This window comes from Geotrypetes seraphini, chromosome 2, assembly GCF_902459505.1.
Source record: "Geotrypetes seraphini chromosome 2, aGeoSer1.1, whole genome shotgun sequence".
Classification (NCBI taxonomy): domain Eukaryota; kingdom Metazoa; phylum Chordata; class Amphibia; order Gymnophiona; family Dermophiidae; genus Geotrypetes; species Geotrypetes seraphini.
In genome coordinates, this window is record NC_047085.1 from 64,784,024 (window position 1) to 64,801,653 (window position 17,630).

Consider the following 17,630-nt stretch of genomic DNA (forward strand, 5'->3'; position numbering starts at 1 on the left):
TGAAACCATCATCGCTTCTCTGGTAGATTACCTTCACAACCTGTTCAGCCAAGGCTCAAGTGCTCTAGTCCTACAATTAGATCTTAGTAGCGCCTTTGACTTGGTTGATCATGCCATTCTTCTGAATTGTTTGGAGTCTATCGGCCTCTCAGGCAACGTGTTAAAATGGTTCCATGGTTTCCTAGGTCAACGCTCCTACCAAGTCTACAGCAACAACTCCCATTCCGCCATCTGGGCCAACACCTGCGGAGTCCCACAGGGCTCCCCCTGTCCCCCATGCTGTTCAATATCTACCTGGTCGCCCTAGGGAATCTACTGCTAAACTTGAAGATCAAATTCTACATCTATGCTGATGACATCACCTTAGTCTTCCCCATCTCCAACATAACCCCCGAGATAAACAACCTCCTAGCTTCAATCCTAACGCAAATCGAACTATGGATGTCCGTCTTCAAACTGAGACGCAACTCAGATAAAACCAGCAAGCCCAAACGACAAAATCAAAGATACCTCAATCTCCCTGAATGGCCAAGTCTTTCCCTTAACAAACTCCTTAAAAATACTCGGAGTGACTCTCGACCGCAACCTTACCTTCGAAACTCACACCGACCTTCTGGTCAAAAAAGGCTTCGCCACCTTATGGAAGCTAAGATCCATCAGAAAATACTTTGACGCCCCCTCATTCCGCCTACTTGTGCAATCCTCCATCTTAAGTCTAGTCGACTACTGCAACATCATCTACCTGGGATCTTTCAAAAAAACTACACAAAGATTGCGAATTATTCAAAACACGGCAATCCGACTGATCTTCGGACTAAAAAAATGGGAACACATAACTCCCTACTACCACAAACTTCACTGGCTACCCCTAGAAGCAAGAGTGCTATTCAAGTTTGCCTGTTTCTGCTACAAATCCATTCTTGGCTCGGCCCCCCTTTACTTAGTACCCCATTTTATCCTAGACTGCCCATCCAAACTCACACGTAGAACCCACCTGTTTAGCTACCCTACCCTAAGGACCTGCCGTTGCAAAAGATATCTAAATAGAACTCTTGCCTTCCAAGCAGGTCATCACAATAACTGGCTGGCCCACATCATCTCACGCACTTCATCCTACTTAAACTTCAGGAAGCTACTAAAAACTAATCTTTTCACCCGATTCATACCCTAAGACCCTATGCTCACCCTGGCCCTTCTATCTCTCTATGTTCTTTACGCAGATTGTCTTGACCTTCTTCCCTGTACCATTTCATTGCCATAATTATACCCTTCTTTCTTTCTGTTTGTACCATTTTTTCTCTCTGTTGTACCATTTTTTTCTCTGCCACCTAATTTTCTCTGATTGTAACATTGTACCATTTTCGCTGATTGTCCAGCCCTTCTTCGTTGTAAACCGCCTCGAACTACTATGGCTTTGGCGGTATATAAGAAATAAAATTATTATTATTAAATCGATTAAGATCAATGCTTGAACCATATGACTTTTGTTCTTTGGTTCAAGCATTGATATTGACTAGACTAGATTATTGCAATATGCTCTACCTAGGTTTGACAAAGATGAAATGTAAGGCAATTGATGAACTCTGCGGTAAAATTAATTGCTAGTATACCACAGATTGCGCACATCACTCCGGTGTTGAAGCAACTACACTGGCTTCCAGTACACCAGCGAGTATGCTACAAAGTATTTTCTACTGTGCACCAGACTCTAAATTGCTCAATTCCCCTGTGCTTTTGAAATTTATGGAAAATCTATAAGCCAAGTAGAAAGTTGAATTATCCCAGGACAAGCAGGCAGCATATCCTCACATGTGGGTGACATCATCCTCGGAGCCCCAGTATTGACAGGTTTAAAAGTGCATCGCCACTTTAAGAACTTTAAAAAGTTTGCGAACTGCCTGCACTGCGCATGTGTGGGTGCCTTCCTGCCCCATGTAGGCTCGTGCCTCCTCAGTTCTTAGTTTTCCACGGAGCTAAGTCGTGTCTCTGAACGTTGTTCAGTTTTTTGCCATTTGCCTTCAAGCTCACGCATTTTTTCTTTCCAGTATTTTTTCTTCATTAGTTAAAAAAAAAAAAAAAAAAGAGAAGTCTTTTTTTTCTTTTCTGTCTTTTCCTCTGTGGCTTTTTTTAAAATTATTATTATTTATTTATAATTTTCACAAATACATATCAAGCATTAAACACTTGTACAGAAAGGTAGATTGAGCCGGTATTATTAAATAATATCGAACAATGATTTAACAAAGGAAACAAAAATATGCTTAATCTATCTCAAGTCCTTAATTTGGATATCCAAGATTAATTCAGAGTGATGATAAAGAAAAACAAAGGTTAATAAACCTGTCAAGAATTGCAATCTAACTGTTGAGTGGGAATCTTACTCATTCAGATATGATGTTATATTATTTCACTTCTCTCCCAAGGCGTTTAAGAGACATAAAACTGGATAACTGTGAGGGTTCTAAGAAAACATACCTTAGGGACTGATATCTAATCACATGCTTGCAAGGAAGCCTTAAGTGGAAAACACCTCCTATCAAAATCAAAAACTGTTGTCTCCTTTTTTGGGTCTCCCTTGAGACATCAGGAAACATCTGGATTTTATATCCCAAAAGTTCTATTCTTAAAGAACATCCTTAAAATCCATTCTTTATCCGGTAAAAGAGCTACCGTCAACAAAAGTGTAGCTGGAGAAGCGAGAGAAGCATCAGATGTCTCCAATAAATTGGTGGTCTCTTGTTGATTTTCATTTCTAAGTTGTTGCTGGTGTATTTTCTGTGGCAAATAATAAACTCGAACAAAGAGGTATAAATTGCTCTGGTACATTTAGAATTTCTTTAAAGTACCTCTTTAACATTTCTATTGGAGTAACATAGGTATCTTTGGGAAATTTAATATGCGCAAATTATTAACTCTACTTTGATTTTCCAAAACTTTAAATTTTTTCCTTAGGAGAATATTATCTGTTATCAATGCTTCCTGAATTTTTTTTTACTGAAGTCACCTCCGTAGAAACTTTTAATAAATCAGTTTTAGTTGTTGAAGTATCTTGTTTTAAAGTGGGAAGTTCTTTTGCCTGTTTATTCAGTCTCTCCCCCCAAGTTCATTTACTTGCGATTCAATTGAGTTTCCCAAATTTACTACAAGATCCCACAAAGCAAAGAGAGTTTCTCAGCTCCCAGGCATACCTCTTGTCTGCCTCGGTCCATCTCCACTGTAGTTCCTTCCTCAGGCAGTCTCTCCAGGGAAACCAAAATCCCCTTGGGATCCTCCAACAAGCCCTCACTGGCCTCCCATGGCTCAAATACCACCTCCTCAGACATGTTGAGCTCACGCGAAGAGCTTGCTCTCTGAGGCTGCGAGGACGATACTCTGATGTCGGGACTCAAGGTGGCATCAAGCCCAGGGAGACCAACCACGGCATCACTCCCCGCCAGTGTATCCAGCGGGCAAATTCCTGACAACACAGGTTCCCACTGCAGGCACCGAAAAAGAGCCGATTGGAGGTGCTGCTGGGCATCAGGAGGCACTACCGACATTTCGGCTTGATTGTAGGAAATTCTCTCTAAGAGAAAAGAAGATTAGCAGCGTCTTCTCAGCAGCAGTCAGTCATGGCCATCATGGATCTTCTTCCTCATGGCTTTTTGCCATTGAGGGCTTCATTTTTTCTCTCAACCTTTGAGTTTAACTTGGCTGATGTGGTCTTTTCGTCCATGTCCAGGCCGTTAACAGGCTTCAGAAACTGCTGCAGGTGCCAAAGGCCAATTTCTATCACCGACCCATGCAGTTGGTGCTTAAAACATGACGGCAGATAAAGGCCAAATGGCCCATCTAGTCTGCCTATCCGCAGTAACCATTATCTCTTTCTCTCTCTGAGAGATTCCATGTGCCTATCCCTGGCCCTCTTGAATTCAGACACAATCTCTGTTTCCACCACCTCTTCCGGGAGACTGTTCCACGCATCTACCACCCTTTCTGTAAAAAAACAATTTCCTCAGATTACTCTGGAGCCTATCACCTCTTAACTAGAGAGCTGCACGGGAACGGGGACGACGGGAATCCCGCGGGTTCCCCCTTCGGGTCACGGGGATCCCGTGGGGACGCCCCTAGGGTCGCGGGGATCCCGTGGGGACGCCCCCTAGGGTCGCGGGGATCCCATGGGGACGCCTCCGAGAGTCGCGGGGCTCCTGCGGGGCTGGATGTACTCAGTCGCGCGGCTCTTCTTCTCCCTACCTTCTCTGCTTGCAGCACAGAGCCGAACGGAAGTCTTCCCGACGTCAGCGCTGACGTCGGGAAGACTTCCGTTCGGCTCTGTGCTGCAGGCAGGGCAGGTAAGGAGAAGGAAAGTAGCCTCGCAGTTCGAGTGGCTACCAAGGGAGGGGGGCGGTCTGCCCCGCCCCGGTTGCAGCACAGCCGGCCAGGTCCCCTTACTTTTGTGGCACTTCCCCGACCGACCGATAACAGCCCGGGTCCGACAATCCTCCCTGCCCTGTAGCCGCGAATCTAAATTACCTTCTTACAGCTGCTGTAAGAAGGTAATTTAGATTCGCGGTTAAGGGCAGGGAGGTTTGTCTGACCCGGGCTGTTGTCGGTCGGTCGGGGAAGTGCCACAAAAGTAAGGGGACCTGGCTGGCTGTGCTGCACCCGGGGCGGTAGAGAAGGAGGGGGGGGAGAAGGATGCTGAAAGGCCATGGTGAAGACAGGAGGGGGGGGGAAGGACTCTGAAAGCACTTGAAGACAGAGGAGGGAGAAGGACTCTGAAAGCACATGGGGGAATACAAAGGGGTGGAGAAGGACGCTGAAAGGCCATGGGAAGGGCGGGGGGGGGGAAGGACTCTGAAAGCACTTGTGGAAGACAGAGGGGGGAGAAGGATGCTGAAAGCACATGGGGAAGACAAAGGGGTGGAGAAGGACGCTGAAAGGCCATGGGGAAGACAGAGAGGGAGAAGGACGCTGAAAGGACATGGGGAAGATGGGGGGGAGAAGGACATTGAAAGGAAATGAGGAAGAGAGAGTAGGGAGAAGACGCTGGCAGGGAAGAAGACAGATGCCAGACTATGGGGGGAGCGGAGAGAAGAAGATGGGTGCCAGACCAATTTGGAAGGGGGAAGAAAGGGAGAGGCACAGTAACAGAGCAAATGGAAGATGCAGAAGGAAGAGAGACAGTGGATGGAAGGAATTGAATGAGAACATGAGGAAAGCAGAAACCAGGCAACAAAGGTAGGAAAAGAATTCTATTTCTTTTTTTTTTTTTTTTTTTGCTTCAGGATAAAGTAGTATATTAGTTGTGTTGATAAAAATTTATAAACATTAGAGGCTCTGGTAGAAACCCGTTTACAAAGCATGTATTCTTCCCAATTAATATTTTCAAATTAATAAAGTCTTTTTGCTTATTTGTAAATGGGTTTCTACCAGAGCCTTTAATTCAGTAGCATAATTAAATGAAATAACTATTTCTGAAGTTTATAGGGACGGGCGGGGACGGAGGGGATTCCTCGCGGGGACGGGTGGGGACGGAGGGGATTCCTCACGGGGACGGGTGGGGACGGAGGGATTCCTCACGGGGACGGGTAGGATTCCTCGCGGGGACGGGTGGGACTTTGGCGGGGACGGGTGGGATTTCTGTCCCCGCGCAACTCTCTACTCTTAACTTCATCCTGTGCCCTCATTGCTTGCAGTGCCTTGAGCCTGAATACTGGGTAGAATCCTGTGCTCAGTGTTCTACCCTGCAGAAACGTTCCATCAAGAGCCGCAAACTTTAACAGGAGAAGTTGTTCGAGACAAGCTTGGACATTGAGGAGACAGCCTTCAACGTCGAAGACTTTGACATTGACACCAGCGTCGGGAGACCTCACTCCATCCAGTAAGCCAACTAAGAAGCCATCAGCTTCCCAATTGGCATCTCAGGTCATCCTTACATCGAGTCCCTTGATACCATCCAAGCAGTGATGACCACTTTTACGGCTTGTCTCAACATCGAGGTGTGTATCATCATCGAGGTCACCCTCTCCAAGGCAAGCCGCAGCACCGATGGTACCAGCAGATAAGCCAGAGGTACCGGTGCTTTCCTTTCGTGAAAAGCTCAATGCTCTTTTCTAAGCAGAGTTGGGTGATGCTTTCAAATTGCTTACCCCAGTATCGACTCCCTCGGTACCAGCTCAGCCTCGGCATAAGCCTATTAGATCTAGTGATACCACATCTGGTTCTCTGGAATGGCATCGACGTCCCACGCCTAGACATCGCAAGTCCAGTTCTCCATCAAAGCATCGATCCAGTTTATTGAGACATTGTCGTTCCTCCTCCTCTCGATGCTCGAAGACAAGTATGCATCGTTCCTCCTCACGTGGTTGCAAAAGAAAACATCGCTCTCCCTCACGTTCTTCGAAGAGAAAAAGAGCTTCGCATTATACCTCATCATCGTGATCAGATTGGCACCAGACTCCACGTAAGCATCGATCTTCTTGATACACTCCTTCACCAAAGCCCTTTTACAGTCTGATTCAGTTGAGGATTTGTCTGAGTCTACAACGGAGGCTTATGACACTCCCTTGGAAAAGGCTCCACAGAAATCTCCACCAAGGGCTAAATCTCCTACTGAAAACCTTTCTTTCACTAAATTTATTAGGCAGTTATGAAAAGAGCTACCAGTCAAGTTAGATGCGGATTCTGCCTATAGTGCTGAATAAGTGCTGCCTTAAATTATGATGAACCTCCTAAAGAACTTCTCAGATTACCGTTAAATGGCATTCTCAAAGAGACTCTTCACAAGAATTGGGATATACCCCTCACCATTACAGTGGCTCCTAGAAAATTGGACTCTGTATAAGATAATTACTTCACCAGATTTTGACAAACCACAGCTTCAGCACCAGTCATTAGTTGTGGACTTGACTTTGAAAAAAATCTACTCCATCAAAAGTCTGTCTCAGTGCCACCAGGGCTTGAAGGGTGCACTATTGACAAATTTGGACATTGCCTGTACCAAAATTCCATGTTAACAAATATAGTACTAAATTACAATTTCTTTATCTCCTGCTATATCAAGCATCTGGTTCAAAAATTGCCTTCTTTTGATAGATACATTCATTCTCAACATCTGCAAGAATTTCATCATATCTTTCGCACCCTTACCTTAGCTAGAAGGTATATGGCAAGATCAGCTTATGATGCGTTTGAATTATCTTGGATAGTCTCAGTTATGTCAGTAGCCATGAGACATCTCGCATGGCTAACAGTCTCAAATATAGATATCAATCTTCAAGACAGATTAGCTAACATTTCCTGCTTAGGAGATGAGCTTTTTCATGACTCTATTGAAAACGCTACACAAAAGCTCACTGGCCATAAGAAACATTCGGATGCTTTGGTTAAATCCAAGCCTAAGCCGTCAACTTCTAAATTTTTTAACCCGCCTTCTTCATATCAAAGGCGTTTTTCTTTAAAACCAGCTGCTCCTCCTAGGCCAGAGCAGAAAAAGCAACAGCGCCCTCAGAAAGCTCAATCAGCAGCTCTTTCAAAGCCTTATCAGTCGTTTTGACAAGCTTCTAGAGAGTATTGCTGCTGTTCCTCTTTCCCGGCCTCTTCCCCAACCAATCAGAGGTTGGCTACAATTGTATTATCACCGTTGGAAATTAATAACCACAGACTTCTGGGTTCTAAAAGTCATTCAAGAGGGATATGCTCTTCATCACTATGCCTACAGATCATCCTGTAAGAGAGTCCTTTTTCAACCCTCAGTAGATCTCAGTGCAATAGAAGAGGTTCCATCTCTCCAGAGGAATCGGGAATTTTACTCCCTGTATTTCCTCATTCCAAAGAAGACGGGAGGTCTACGTACAATTTTGGACCTCAAGGGCCTGAACAAGTTTCTAGTGAAGGAAAAGTTTTGTATATTGTCCTTGGCAACTTTATATCCCCTCTTAGATCACAATGACTGGCTAGGCTCTCTAGATCTGAAAGAAGCTTATACTCACATTCTAGTGCATTATGTCCTCCAGGAAATTCCTCAAATTTCAGGTGGTGCAGCACCATTACCAATACAGGTTCCTACTCTTTAGCCTTGCATCCTCTACCAGAGTATTCACCAAGTGCCTGATTGTAGCGGCAGCAAGGTTGCTGACTCGGGTCTCCAGGTGTTTCGCTATCTGGACAATTGGCTGATCAAAAATCCAATCTCACAATGGGTGATGGCAGCGACTTGGTTGACAATTCTCTTCCTTCAGCAGTTGGGGTTTGAAATCAATTTTTCCAAATCCCAACTTAAGCCCTCTGAGAATCTGCAATTTATCGGAGCTCTGCTAAACACCATTCATCTCAGAATGTTTCTCCCTCAGCAAAGACAAGACAATTTGATTTAGCTTTGCAATCAGACTTTTCATCTTCCATCAATCTCAGGCTGACAAATGATGGTGCTACCAGGTCACATGGCTTCCACGGTGCATGATACTCTGTTGGCAAGACTTCATCGCAGGACTCCTCAATGGACTCTCACATCTCAGTGGTCTCAACACATTACAGTCACATCTTCCACTTTGACAATCTGCAGTGGTGGATGAGGGAAGTGGGTCTAAGAAGGGAAGAAACACAAGTTCTTCTTCACCCAACAGGTGATGGACACCTAGAACGCGCTTCCAGAGGGAGTGATAGGACAGGGTACAGTATTGAAGTTCAAGAAGGGATTGGACACTTTTCTGAAGGAAAAGGGGATAGAATGGTATAGATGGAGGGCTACTATACAGGTCCTGGACCTGATGGGCCGCCGCATGAGAAGACTGCTGGGCATGATAGACCTCAGGTCTGATCCAGCAGAGCACGGCTTATGTTCTTAACACTTCCAATCTTTCCAGAAGATTCTGACTACAAATTGGTCCACCTACACTTGAGGCGCTCATCTAAACGGTCTTTGCACTTAAGGTCACAGGTCTACCCAGGACCAGCTTTGCCATATCAGACTCTTAGAACTCAAAGTGATCTTCAAGGCCCTCAAAGCTTTTCAGCACATTGTGACCAACCACATCCTCCTAATCTGGACAGACAATCAGGTTGCAATGTATTACATAAACAAGCAAGGAGGCACAGGTTCTCTCCTCCTTGTTAAGAGGTCCAAAATATTTGGAACTGGGCGATTGCTCACAGCATATTTTTGAAAGCAGTATACATTCAAGGGGAACAGAATTCTCTCGCAGACAGACTTAGCAGGTTTCTTCAGCCATATGAGTGGATGTTCAACTCTGAAGTTCTGTATTGTGTATTCTCTCTTTGGGGGACTCCTCAGATAGACCTGTTTCCATCCCCCCACAATCATAAGCTGCCCCAATTTTGCTCCAAGCAGTGCTCTCCCCAACATCTGGAACTGGATGCGTTTATTCTGGATTGGACACACAGGTTCTACTTGACTACTGTAACATCGCCTATTTAACAATTTCCCAAAAGAACATGCAGCGTTTACAATTGATGCAAAATGCAGCGGTCAAACTGATCTTTGGGCTGAGGAAGTTTGACCACGTGACACCCTACTACCGGCAACTGCATTGGCTGCCAATGGAGGCGCGCGTAAAGTTTAAATTTGCCTGCTTCTGCTTCAAAGCACTACACGGACTTGCCCCTAAATATATAACTGACCTTTTCGTCTTCTCAGCCAACAGACACAAGAGAAGCTCACATTCCAACTTCGTTTCCCCCCCAGTGAGAGGTTGTAAACTGAAAAAACACCATGAACATCTTCTCTCGCACCAAGCAGCATCATGGGGTAAAGACCTAGAACAATTGCTTTCGCCCACTACTTATGAGGAATTTAGGAAACGTCTGAAAACACACCTGTTCCTAAAGTATCTAGACAACTGATCCTCTCTTCTCTCTCCCCTCTATAGCGATTAACTTGTTCTATTGATCACTCTCTCCTCAAAAATGGATTTCCTGTCCTATTAACCCTCTTTCTTCCTCCCCTCTTAAAGTCAATCAATTTGTACCTTTGCTTAATCTTTGTAAACCGCATAGAACTTCACGGTATTGCGGTATATAAGCTGTTATTATTATTATTACTCTTTATCATCATGATGCTAAATCCACCTCTATATCTGCAGTATTGGATCATCTTCTACATTTATCCAATTTAGGCCTCAAGACCTCTTCCATTTGAGTTCATTTCAGTGCTATCGATGCTTTTCACAGCCCAGTTGATGGTAAACCTCTAACTGCTCATCCTCTTGTGTCCAGATACATGAAAGGACTTTTCAATGTCAAACCACCTCCAGTAGTTTAGAATCTCAATGTTGTTCTCTTTAGACTTATGAAGCCTCCTTTTGAACCAATGTCTTCAGCTCATCTAATATACAACACTTAGAAAGTGGTTTTTCTCATCTCCCTTACCTCTGCTCAAAGATTAAGTGAACTTCAAGCACTGGTGGTGGATCCACCATTTACAGTGTTACATCATGACAAAGTTGTGCTTCACACCCATCTGAAGTTCCTCCCAAAAGTAGTCACTGAATTTCATCTCAATCATGAGAACATAAGAATTGCCGCTGCTGGGTTAGACTAGTGGTCCATCGTGCCCAGCAGTCTGCTCACACGGCGGCCCCCAGGTCAAAAAACAGTCTCTAAATGAGTCCAGCCTCACCTGTGTACGTTCCAGTTTAGCAGAAACTTGTCCAACTTTGTCTTGAATCCCTGGAGGGTGTTTTCCCCTATAACAGACTCCGGAATAGCGTTCTAGTTTTCTACCACTCTCTGGGTGAAGAAGAACTTCCTTAAGTTTGGACGGAATCTATCCCCTTTCAACTTTAGAGAGTGCCCTTTCGTTCTCCCTACCTTGGAGAGGGTGTACAATCTGTCTTTATCTGCTAAGTCTATTCCCTTCAGTATTCTCCTCTTTTCAAGGGAGAAGAGGCCCAGTTTCTCCAATCTTTCACTTTACGGCAACTCCTCCAGCCCCTTAACCATTTTAGTTGCTCTTCTCTGGACACTTTCGAGTAGTACCGTGTCCTTCCTCATGTATGGCGACCAGTGCTGGATGCAGTACTCCAGATGAGGGCACACCATGGCCCGGTACAATGGCATGATGACCTTCTCTGATCTGTCCGTGATCCCATTCCTAGCATTCTGTTCACCTTTTTCACCACCACTGTGCTTTGCGCGGACGGCTTCATCGACTTGTCGATCAGAACTCCCAAGTCTCTTTCCTGGAAGGTCTCTCCAAGTACCACCCCGGACATCCTGTATTCGTGCATGAGTTTTTTGTTACCAACATGCATCACTTTACACTTATCCATGTTAAATCTCATTTGCCATGTCGATGTCCCTTTCTCGAGCTTGATTATGTCATGTTGCAGATTTTCGCAATCCTTCTGTGTCTTCACTACTCTGAATAACTTCGTATCATCCGCAAATTTAATCACATCACTCATCGTACCAATGTCCAGATCATTTATAAAGATGTTGAAGAGCGCGGGTCCAAGCGCCGAGCCCTGCAGCACCCCACTGGTGACGCTCTTCCAGTCTGAGTATTGTCCATTTACCCCCACTTTCTGTTTCCTATGATCCAGCCAGTTTTTAATCCACGTGAGTATTTCACCCTCGATTCCATGGCTCGCAATTTTCCGAAGTAGTCATTCATATGGAACCTTGTCAGATGCCTTCTGAAAATCCAGATATACAATGTCAACCTGGTCACCCTTGTCTATCTGCCTGTTTACTCCCTCGAAGAAGTGCAGCAAGTTTGTCAAACAAGATCTGCCTTTGCAGAAACTGTGCTGGCTGGTCCTCATCAGACCATGTCTATCAAGGTGATCAATGATTCTTTATCATGCCTCTACCATTTTTCCCGGTACCGAGGTCAAACTCACTGGTCTGTAGTTTCCCGGATCTCCTCTTGAACCTTTTTTGAAGATCGGTGTAACATTCGCCACCTTCCAGTCTTCCGGAATCTTTCCCGATTTGATCGATAGATTGACTATTAGTTGAAGCAGTTTAGCTATAGTCCCTTTTAGTTCCTTGATGACCCTCGGATGGATGCCATCCAGTCCTGAGGATTTATCGCTCTTAAGCCTATCGATCTTCCTGCATACCTCTTCTAGACTATTGTACTTCCAGTATTCTTTCCTAAGCCTCATTCTCATCCTGAAGAAGCAGCTCTTCATAATCTGTAAAGCTGCTACTTGGTCCTCAGTTCATACATTCACATCTCACTACTATCTGGAATCTTATTCCAGATGGGATGGTCACTTTTGCCAAACAGTATTACAAAATTTATTTTCTTAATGGCCAACACTTCCTCTATCCCATTCTAGTAAGCTAGGGAGTCCCACAAATGAGAATATGCTGCCTGCTTGTCCTAGGATAAAGTACAGTTACTTACCGTAAGAGGTGTTATCCAGAGACAGCAGGCAGATATTCTCACAATCCACCCACCTCCCCTGGTTGGCTTCTTAACTTGCTTATGAAACTGAAGAGCCGTGAGCCTACGTCGGGCGGGAAGACACTTGCACATGCGTGGTGCGTGCAATTCGCAAACTTTCTCAAGTTCTTAAAGTGGCGATGCACTTTTAAATCTATCCGTACTAGGACTCCGTGGATAACACCTGTTACAGTAAGTAACTGTGCTATCTGAGGGAGGGATGAAACTGGTTTCTGAGAAGGAAGATAAGAGTACATTTTCCAAGATATAGAGCAGGGATAGGGAACTCCGGTCCTCGAGAGCCGTATTCCAGTCGAGTTTTCAGGATTTCCCCAATGAATATGCATTGAAAGCAGTGCATGCAAATAGATCTCATGCATATTCATTGGGAAATCCTGAAAACCCAATGGCTCTCGAGGACCGGAGTTCCCTACCCCTGATATAGAGTGTCAGTGTTTTCTATAATTGAGATAAAGCTTTGGAATTTTCTCCCTGGAACCTTGAGGCTTTGTAATGATGGTTTGAGCTTTAAGAAAATGTGGGGTCAAATAAATTGTTTATTGGAAAATCCAGTGGCATTATCGTATGATACTGTATTATTTGGCATGTCAATGAGGGCTAAGAGTCAAATATCTTCTAGCAATAATAAGCTTTTACTTATTATGACAGGGGTTGCCATACAACAGATTATGAAGAATTGAAATAGATTGAATTATAGTTTCTGGTGGAATTCTTTGTGTCATATATATAAAATGGAAAGGGTAATAGCCACACAGCAGGGGTATTTAAGAAAATTTCAGGATTTTTGGGAGCCTATAACAAATTATTGTAATGAATGAATACTATTTTTCCCCTTAAATATGCATATCTAAGGTGGGGGAGGGTAGGTAGATTTTGGTCTTTGTAGAAATGTAAGGAATGTAATGATGGGGAATATAATATGTTTTTATGTGTTCAAATATTATTATTGATTAAGGGGGAGGGGGGAGATAAAATTCTAAATTGAGTTTTTGCAGATTATTAAGTGTTGTGTTTAAGTTAAAAATGTTTTTATTTGCTTATAAAACACTTAATGTAAGTTCTAAAAATGAATAAAGAATCAAAAAATAAAATAAAATGTTAAAAACACAATTATTTGTGGATGCATTTATGTGACAATTAGTGGGAGGACTTTGGTTTTTTGTTTGTTTTACAGCTATCATGGGAGTGTGCGAGATCTAAAGAAAGATGAATTATGAGTCTGATATAGTGATCTTAATAATAATATTGTACTAAGTTACGGCTATAGTTTGGTTATGTGGGAGATATAGAAATTGAAGGGCCTGATGTTGGTAAATGCTTTGTTTTAATAGTCATAACTTGTTGCAATATTATGTATAGTTTTTATGTAAATTGCTTAGATTTAAGCAGTCAATAAATTTTAAAAACAAATAAATAAATATATGCATTCCATTATTCAGGTTCTGCCTACCAAAATGTCTTATGCTGCCAATCTGAAAAATGTCATGAATATGCAGACTCGGCAGAAGAAGGAAGGAGAAGAACAAAATGTGCCCATGGAAGAATCAGAAAACTCAAAACCAGGACCCTCAGCCCATGATCTGGCAGCACAATTGAAAAGCAGTTTGCTAGCAGAAATAGGATTGACTGAAAGTGAGGGGCCTCCTCTTACATCATTCAGGTACTTGTAATGTTACCAGAACAGATAGTTTGCTTTGAACTCCCTAATAGCTTGGCTTAGATCAGACATGTCAAACTCTGGCCCGCAATGTAGTTAAATTTGGCCCGCCAGACAATTAAGAAATATAACTTAAGTTGGCCCACTGGCAGACATAATGCAATTCGAGAAGTGCTGCAGTGCCTCCCGCTCTTACCTTCCGCTAATTTTGGCAGCCAGCAGAGAGGATTGCTGGTGTTGTAGCAATCCTTGCAGGCTGGCGTCATCCTGAGCACCACATTCCCTCTGCCGCGATCTTGCCCCTGACGTCAGAGGAGTTTTTCACTATTCATATGCATTGTGTTTGGAAATCAAGTTGTTAGTGTGGCTAAAACAGAGGAGAGGGATAGAGATGGTGGACAATGGGATTTAGGGAGGGAAGGAACAGAAAGGGAGAGTGGGGGGGATAGAGATACTGGATAGGAGGGTAGTTGGGAAAAGAGAGTAAAAGGCTTTTTTATTTATTTTGTTTACATCACAGAGCCGGGGTGGGGTTGGAGAGGTTGTAAACCTATACTTGTATTATGACTAAGGGGTCCTTTTATTGAGGTGTGCATTTAGCGCGTTCTAAATCAGTTAGCGTACCTTAATAAAAAGACCCCTAAGTATCTTAATAAAAAATTTGGCCCGCGACTTTCGCTATGTTTTAGATTTCGGACCCTTATGTGATTGAGTTTGACACCCCTGGCTTAGATCAAATATAAGGTCTGAGCTATGACCAGAGGACACTTAACCTTATTTGGAACATGATTACTTTATCACCACAGCCAAGGCCAAAGATGAAAAGTTTGTCTAAAAATAAACATTTTCTTTGCAGCGTCTTACAGATCTACTTACTTTGTCTAGACCTACAAGACTCTCTCAAAAAACTATAGCTGCTGTTATTTGATCAAAAATTTTAATCACTATTCATCTACTAACCTATTTGCTGTTTTTATTTTGCTCTTTAAGTTTCTCAGTTTGCTATTTTGGTTTGTTAGTGTGAATGGTATAGTATAGTACGGAATACTATACCATTCACGGTATAGTATGAATTGTATACTATACCATTCACGGTATAGTACGGTTTGTTAGTGTGAATGGTATAGTATAGTATAGTACGCCTTAGACAACCGGACGGAAACTACACGGTGGCGGATTCAGAAAAAGCAGAACTACTAAATGAATATTTCTGCTCAGTCTTCACCTACGAAGCACCGGGACACGGACCACAGTTGATGATAAAACAAGACGTGGATGACCCGTTTCAGAATTTTGAGTTCACACCTGGGGACGTTTACAATGAACTGGCAAGGCTAAAGGTAAACAAGGCCATGGGACCGGACAATTTACACCCAAGAGTGCTCAGAGAATTGAGAGACGTTCTGGCAGAACCGTTGGCAGTGCTCTTCAATCTCTCACTAAGTATGGGGAAAGTTCCGTTAGACTGGAAAACAGCCAACGTCGTTCCTCTACATAAAAAGGGTTGCAAGGCTGAGGCTGCAAACTATAGACCGGTAAGCCTCACCTCAATAGTGTGTAAACTCATGGAAACACTAATTAAGTATAAATTAGATACGATCCTGAACGAGGGAAATCTCCGGGATCCCAGCCAACATGGATTCACCAAGGGTAGGTCATGCCAGTCAAATCTAATCAACTTCTTTGACTGGGTAACAAGAAGACTGGACTCAGGAGAGTCCTTGGACGTCGTGTACCTGGACTTCAGCAAAGCGTTCGACAGCGTCCCACACTGCAGGCTGCTGAACAAGATGAAATCGATGGGATTAGGAGAGACTCTAACTGCATGGGTTAAAGATTGGCTTAATGGCAGACTTCAGAGGGTGGTAGTTAACGGTACCCTCTCTAAAATGTCGGAGGTGACTAGCGGAGTGCCACAGGGTTCGGTCCTGGGCCCACTCCTCTTCAACATATTCATTGGGGATCTGACTCAAGGGCTTCAAGGCAAAGTAACCTTATTCGCTGATGACGCCAAACTATGCAATATAGTAAACGGCTATAATCTACAGGATGCTATGGAGCAAGACCTGCGTACTTTAGAAAGTTGGTCCTTGATATGGCAGCTGGGCTTTAACGCCAAGAAATGTAAGGTCATGCATCTCGGTAACGGAAATCCTTGCAGAACTTGCATCCTGAATGGAGAAACTTTAACCAGGACTACAGCAGAACGAGACTTAGGAGTAATCATCAGTGCTGACATGAAAGCAGCCACTCAAGTGGAGAAGGCTTCATCTAAAGCACGGCAGATGATAGGTTGTATCAAGAGAAGCTTCGTCAACAGGAAACCTGAAGTCATGATGCCATTGTACAGAGCCATGGTGAGACCTCATCTGGAGTACTGTGTGCAATTCTGGAGGCCACATTACCGTAAGGATGTGCTCAGAATTGAGTCGGTTCAGCGGATGGCCACCAGGATGGTCTCGGGGCTAAAGGGTCTCCCGTACGAGGAAAGACTGAGCAAATTGCAGCTCTACACTCTTGAAGAGCGTAGGGAGAGGGGAGACATGATTGAGACATTTAAGTACATCACGGGACGGGTCGAGGTGGAAGATGATATCTTTCTTCTCAGGGGACCCTCGACCACAAGAGGATATCCGCTCAAACTCAGGGGAGGGAAGTTTCGTGGAGACGCCAGGAAGTACTTCTTCACGGAGAGAGTGATCGAGCATTGGAACAAGCTTCCAGTGCAGGTGGTCGAGGCACGCAGCATCCCAGACTTCAAGAACAAATGGGATACCCATGTGGGATCCCTACGAGGTCATGCCAAGGGATAGGGTCACTAGGACTTGAATGAGCGGGTCAGTAGAGTGACAGTATAATTACAATTATACTTAAGGGGTCAGAAGACTTAAGAGGGTGGGTAAATAGTGTGGGCAGACTTGATGGGCTATATGGCCCTTATCTGCCGTCATCTTTCTATGTTTCAATGTTTCTAATGGCTGCTTTCTTTATGAATTTTGTATTTCCTTTCCTTATGAATTTTGTTTTAGAATTGAACACTGCTTTGTTCTGCTTTGACAGGTAAAAGCGGTATGGTAAGTCTTCAGTAAATAAAGCACAGTTACTTACCGTAACAGGTGTTATCCAGGGACAGCAGGCATATATTCTCACATGTGGGTGACGTCGTCTACGGAGCCCCGATGCCTCGGGGCTCCGTAGACGACGTCACCCACATGTGAGAATATCATGCCTGCTTGTCCTGGGATAAAGCACAGTTACTTACTGTAACAGGTGTTATCCAGGGACAGCAGGCATATATTCTCACATGTGGGTGACGTCGTCTACGGAGCCCCGAGGCATCGGGGCTCCGTAGACGACGTCATCCACATGTGAGAATATCATGCCTGCTTGTCCTGGGATAAATAATTTTTTAATTCAGGTTCTGAAGTTCCTTCCCAGGATTATGAACCCCCTGATGAATACTGTTCCCCAGAGCAACCCTCCCCTTATACATTCCACCCCACTCCTGAAGTCCACCCTTCTAAAGAGCCCTCCCCCCATGAATCCCTCCCCCTGCAC

At 44.0% G+C, this 17,630-nt stretch overlaps 1 protein-coding gene across 8 annotated transcripts in view; it reads left to right on the top strand.

The window, feature by feature from the left end:
- UBR5 (ubiquitin protein ligase E3 component n-recognin 5) overlaps positions 1 to 17,630 on the top strand; it is a 1,080,924-nt gene that overhangs the window by 799,805 nt on the left and 263,489 nt on the right. For all 8 annotated transcript variants that reach the window (XM_033933084.1, XM_033933089.1, XM_033933086.1 and 5 more), the window contains one exon: positions 13,855 to 14,075. In XM_033933084.1, coding sequence (XP_033788975.1) covers positions 13,855 to 14,075 — 221 coding nt within the window. The remainder of the gene's footprint in view (positions 1 to 13,854; positions 14,076 to 17,630) is intronic.